At 42.2% G+C, this 5,873-nt stretch overlaps 1 protein-coding gene across 1 annotated transcript in view; it reads right to left on the bottom strand.

Annotated features, from left to right (window-relative positions):
* The window catches only part of csmd1a (CUB and Sushi multiple domains 1a), a gene marked incomplete at both ends in the record, with an annotated part of 36,962 nt that extends 36,324 nt beyond the window's left edge, over positions 1-638 (bottom strand). The window contains one exon of the mRNA XM_084475890.1: positions 584-638. Within this exon, the coding sequence (XP_084332016.1) occupies positions 584-638 (55 nt within the window). The remainder of the gene's footprint in view (positions 1-583) is intronic.
* Between the last annotated feature and the right edge of the window lie 5,235 nt (positions 639-5,873).

Below are 5,873 nucleotides of genomic sequence, written 5' to 3'. Positions count from 1 at the left end.
GTCAATCTGCGTGTTTTTTGTATACCGTTCCAATTAAACGCTGATACAGTAATTACAAAAGGCCTTTCCATTAGACCCTGAGAACTGGGTCAGAGAGAATTATGAAGAAAGAGAGTGAGAGAGAGAGACTATGGCAGAAAGACATAAGAGACAAAAAACAGAGAGAAGTAAATGATATTGGGAGTTAGAGTAAGAAGAGAGAGTAAAAGGAGAGAGACTAATTCTGATGAGATGCAGCCAGTGAGGAAGGGAGAGGTGTAGTAATTGCAGCGGGCCCTGAACATGTATAATTCACTGTAATTGACTCATTATATGGTTCTATGAATTTGTGCATTTGAGACCATGTTCCTCCCACTCGAGGCGAAGCGTGCGTCTCCCCGTGCGCTCACACCGCCTCTACGGTATTACAGAGCTGCAAACGCAACGTTTCTCACACAGACCGGAAGGCAAAGGGGGGTTTCAAAGGTAAGAGGGAATGGCAAGGTGAGCAAATAAAGATGAGCGAGGAACAAGATCTGCTGAGTTTATTTATACAGGTCTTTACACGGCTTCAATCAGGCGACACTAACGGCTGCCAACTCACTCATGAAACGGTGAGCCTCCTTCCGCGAGGGCAGGGAAGAGACAAACGTTGCCATGGTGAAGGAGGAAAAGGTTCAAGGGTCACAGAGGCCAAGGTCCACCGTTCGTTAAAAACCCAGCGCCGTGTCAATCAGTGCCAAGGTCAATGGGAGAGGATTGGGCAGTGGAAGAAAGGGGCTTGTGTGTACCAGCGATGTATCATTATTTACATCTATATCTGAGTGAGAAAAAGCCCCCCTGGGCGCCAACAGCCCCCCCCACTAACGAGGAGCATTAGCCTGTCCTCGTTCACACCGCCGTAATGGGACGGGAGGCGTGTGGGAACCCTGGTTTTATTAAACTCACCGTTCAAAACAAGCTAGCAGACAAAGTAGCGGTGGAAAGCGTAGCCATCGATACTGTTTGCACTGAGTGATCAATTTGAATTGATCTGCATGAACTGCATGCAAACACGGCCATTGTGGAAATCTCCATGGTGACCGGCCTACTATTTTACGTTACGTTTTTTTTCTCCATGAAGACCTGCTTGCGAATATATATATATATACATATATATATATGTATATATATATATATACATATATATATATATATATATATATATATATATATGTATATATATATATATATATATATATATATATATATATATATATATATTTATATATATATATATATATATATATATATATTTATATATATATCCACTTAAAGATGTAAAAGGATGGATTGCACACTCCACAAAACATTGCACGGTGCTCTATGTATATATATATATCAGACAGACTCAAGTAAATTACAGCGAAAAATAAGCTTTTGTCTGGCCAATTTCACAGCACAAGGTGCAGCATTGAATAGCCCACGAGCAAGTGGCGAAGTGGTCCCTCCAATCTCATCAGAAATGCATGTACCAGAAACCCGGGCGCAGCCAAGAGAGAGTAAAGGTGTCAAGTTCTTTGATGGACTATCTCACTAAGTGCAATTTCTCTCAACAAAGGATTAAGTCGGGCGTCAAGACAAATAGCCGTGTCTAAACATTGCGATGCGACAGCACTCTGACCTTTCCTGTGACTAGTTTTATACACCAACTCCTACAGCCTCTTATAACTCTCTCCATCTGCCGCTGTCCACACTGGGGAACGTCGGCACCGTATTCATTATATCCCTGGAAAGATACTTCAAACAGCACCCCCGAGGATAATAGATATGCTTGTAAACGGTTTTGCAGTTGATGAAATCATATGTCCACGCATTTAAGGCACCGCACACTAGAAACTGTAAAAAAAATAAATACAAAAATCACACAACAAAAAAACGCGCCCCCTCCTTATTCTTTTGGCAAAACAAAACTGTCAGTGTGTTATAATCGATCAGCTGTAGGAAACAAATCCACTTCTGAGTGTCACGCCTTTGACGTCTTATTTCCACCGGCACTCACATGTACAAGTGTACCAACGCGCTGAATCTAATACATGCTGACACAAGGGAAGGTTAATTTATTCACACCGCAGCCATGTTTTGTACCCTCTCTCTGACTTTGTATTTACATATCTACCGCCTGCCCGTATCTCTCCGGGGGGATGTTATCAGAGAAGCGAGGGGTTCCCCAGGGTTCATGACTGCGTGTAGAAGCTGTGGGGGATGGGGGGGGGGGGGGGGGGCTGTCGGGGTGTGGGAGGTGGCAGTCTGTGACCCCACTGTTGGGGGGGCCGTGAGACTCTTGACCACGTTTGCATATCACTCATGATAATGTATTTAATGGTTTGGAATCACATTGTTTCCCATCATGCATTTCATCCCCGGTTGAAATGGTGTGGTGGGGAAGGAAAACGCTTCATCCAATGATGGGGTGTGTTGACACGAAAACATCCCAGCTCATTATAATGTGTGGGTACTCAACCACAATGATAGTTGTAGAAAAACAACCAATCCCAAACATAAACTGCCGTATGCCTGCTAATAGTTTGGACATAATCGATTCTAAATAACCTGAAATAGAAACGCTAATACGCTAACAATTTGATTATTGCATACAACTGGTATTAAAATGTGATTCTTGGAATACATTTATTCCAATTCAAACATGATTCAGTAAAGATGGACTAAAGTTTAATTATTTGCCGACAGTTTTCTCGTCCATTTTGTTTTAATCTGTAATTACCAGGTTATTGATATCATGAAAAAGTCTGCTGTGGTGGATAAAGTAATACATAAAGGGCCATTCACATGGCCCTACACACTCTGTGTCTCTTCATCCCCCTCTCTATCTATGTCTCTGTGACTTTAGGATGAGTATCTGTCTGACTCATTCGTTTCACTTTTGTAGAGTTTGTTCCTCCCGGCCCGCCATAGCTCTTGGTCCATGGCCGTGGGTTGTTATGGAAACCACTAAGCCAGACCGAGGTTGTTGGGGAAATTATGTCTATTTGCCACCACACAGGAAGAGAGAAGCAGCTAGGAAAGGGGACTGAATCTTTTGGCCCCTTTCTACTAGAAAAAAAAATGGAAAATGGGAAATGATGGAGCTGAGGTGATTTGAATGATAGAAGAAATATAGACCAGACAGAAAATAGAAAATAAAAAATAGAAAAATAGGAAAGGACGGGATGTGGAAGATTGCTATGGGGGGTCGAGAAAGGGAGAATACGGGGCCAGATATTAGATAGGGGCATTGAAACATGATGGGCGTTTATCAGGTACAATTTGAATACAATAATATAACCATTGTAGTGTTGTGTCTTTTTCTCTCTGTCTGTCTACAATTCACACACAGCAATTAGTCTGCTCTACCTTTTTTATTCTCTGGAGGACCACATGGTCTGACTCAACCCCTGGTAGCACATGCAACCTACATGGCTGTGGTCTAGCCACATGCCCTACATTAGAGAAGTGTGGGCAAAGTTCAATCTCATAAAGGAGGCTGCTTAAGAGAAGTCAACAAAATCTGTCCGACGAAATGGACCGTTTTGGGTACATAGTTGTCCGGCAAACTATTTAAGTTGGGTAAATTCCTCAACAAAACCAGGGAGGTTATTGAGTGACTAATTTAATTTAAAGTGTCAAGATACCATGAAATGATGCCTGTAGCTATTGAGCAGGTGAAACCAAATAGAATTTGCAATACGTTTATCATTTTAACTTCCACGTTAGTGAGGTCTCCCAGAGCACAGTAAGAAATGTGTACGAGAAAAACGGTCTGGGTGATTCAGTTATTCATTTGTTACTTTTGAGTTTATCATGTCAACGGGCGAATTCTGCTAATTTAACGTTGAAAGATGAGGAACAGAATGAACATGTAGGTCATTAACAATGGATGTAACTTTCCCCTCTATTCACAATAAAATATATATTGTTATGGAGTTATGGAGTCCAAACAAATGTTGCCATGATCGCTGAACAAAGACTGCTGTGAAGAAAGTTATTGATTGACATAATCCAAATGTAAGAGCTTTTCTGCCGGCCCTAGGCTAGGCTGTTAGCGCATCTCCTGAGTCTTCTCTGTGTATATCTATTAGCGCATAGCTACAGTCCAATCCCTTGTATATTTCTTCCTTTTGGATGGTACCTCGCTGCTGTTGGAATGCAGCCCAATTCCGGGAGCCAAAATGGAGTCCTTAACATAGGGCTCTCATAGCATAAATGTATCTGCAGCTGTGGCACATAGTCCATAATAGCTCCAACCAACCACGTCTAATGGGGCACATGGCAAGCTGTGGCCCAGCACCAGCGCTAACCCCCCTCTCTCACCAACTGTTTGTGATTCCTAGATGTTTGGAGATGGAAACAGACATTGCACCGACATTGCATTAACATATGCTATAATCTTTATTTTTATGGTTATTGTCATAATTGGAACTTTGGTTTTGCAGACTGCTTTAGCTCATTTGTAATTGCTTCGCTTGATTTGAATGTTGTGGTTTTGGTTTCGGGAAACAACAACTTTCTGAATAGTTAAGGCAGTTCATTGCCTCCTTTAGGAAATGTCTGTGTAAACTCTTAAGTGGATTTACAACTCACATGGATTTGTTTTAACGAAAGATTACCATACACAATCAGAGACTGCATAGTCTGCTGAAATTATCCATAACATTCTACTTTGGCAGCTTGCTTTATTTGCAAATTCGGTAAAACAGAACTTGACTAAAAAACAAATTAAGCCATTGCCATTAGGCGATAACAAAGCCATTGCGATAAGCGATGCTTCTGCATGCTGGCGGTGTTAATGTGTAATAGAACGCCTCAGTTTGTGTCATAAGTACTGCATACAAGACTTGTGTCGTATGCACAACATAGAATGTACATTGGCCTGCTGCAATTGTAGGCCTAGATACAGCAGAGCAGTGTGTGTGTCTTTTGACTGGAAAGAACAAAGCATGGATTCTGACGGGCAGACCCCAGGTGTAGAGAACCGTTGACCTCACCTCCTCTGACCCTATACGCAGGAGCAGCTCAGGCCCCTCCTGCAGCCCACTCCTGTACTCCTGTTTGGCAACACACACAGCTCCAATGTCACCATCACAATGTGCATAGCAGGTTCAGTGTGCTGAGGAACAAAACGGCAGAGAGAGAAGTGGATGGGAAATAGGACAAAGGTCCGGCACAGAGATGGATAACAAGATAACACACGGCGACGAGAGATAGGCTTTCAACTTTGAGCTATCACGATGCCCTGGCCTGTATTCAATGTGTGTGTGCAGCAAAGACCGGTCTCTGTAACACTGATGGCAGCCGACGGCTGTTCAATCCCAGCTCTACATTCATATGGTTAACGTCAAATAAATGCATTTAACTTGGAAACTTTAATACATTTGTTAGCAGCCGTAATAATTGACCTATCAGAGCACGGCCATAGCATTCTGGTCTTTGCTTCTCCTTTCGGGTATATTCGAGCGAGGGACTGTTGCAGAATTATTCACATGCATCACCAGTGAAGGGAAATAACCAGATGATGCATAGCTGGGAAATTACACCATACAATAAACCAGAACATGGTATTACTGGAATTATACTTTTTTCCCCATTGAACAATGAATATATCACAGAGCTAGACTTTACGCTCAGATGGCTTTCGGGTCTGGCATAAAAAGCAGCGAGGTGTGGCTGGAATAATTCAAAAGATCCATAAGGTTGGAATTTTTCAAAATTGGTCACTTGTGGTACCTTGATGTAAATGTATTAAAACGTGTTAACAGCGTCCTGCTATGTTTCCGTGGTGCAAATGTATTAGCGAAGCAGAGTGACATTTCCAGCAATGCTTCTCATCAATCACCTGCTAAACAGAGTAATCACTG

The sequence above is a fragment of the Micromesistius poutassou genome (assembly GCF_964030765.1).
Source record: "Micromesistius poutassou genome assembly, chromosome: 12".
Taxonomy (NCBI): domain Eukaryota; kingdom Metazoa; phylum Chordata; class Actinopteri; order Gadiformes; family Gadidae; genus Micromesistius; species Micromesistius poutassou.
Note: the sequence above shows the minus strand (reverse complement) of the source record. Positions and strands in the feature narration are given on the sequence as shown.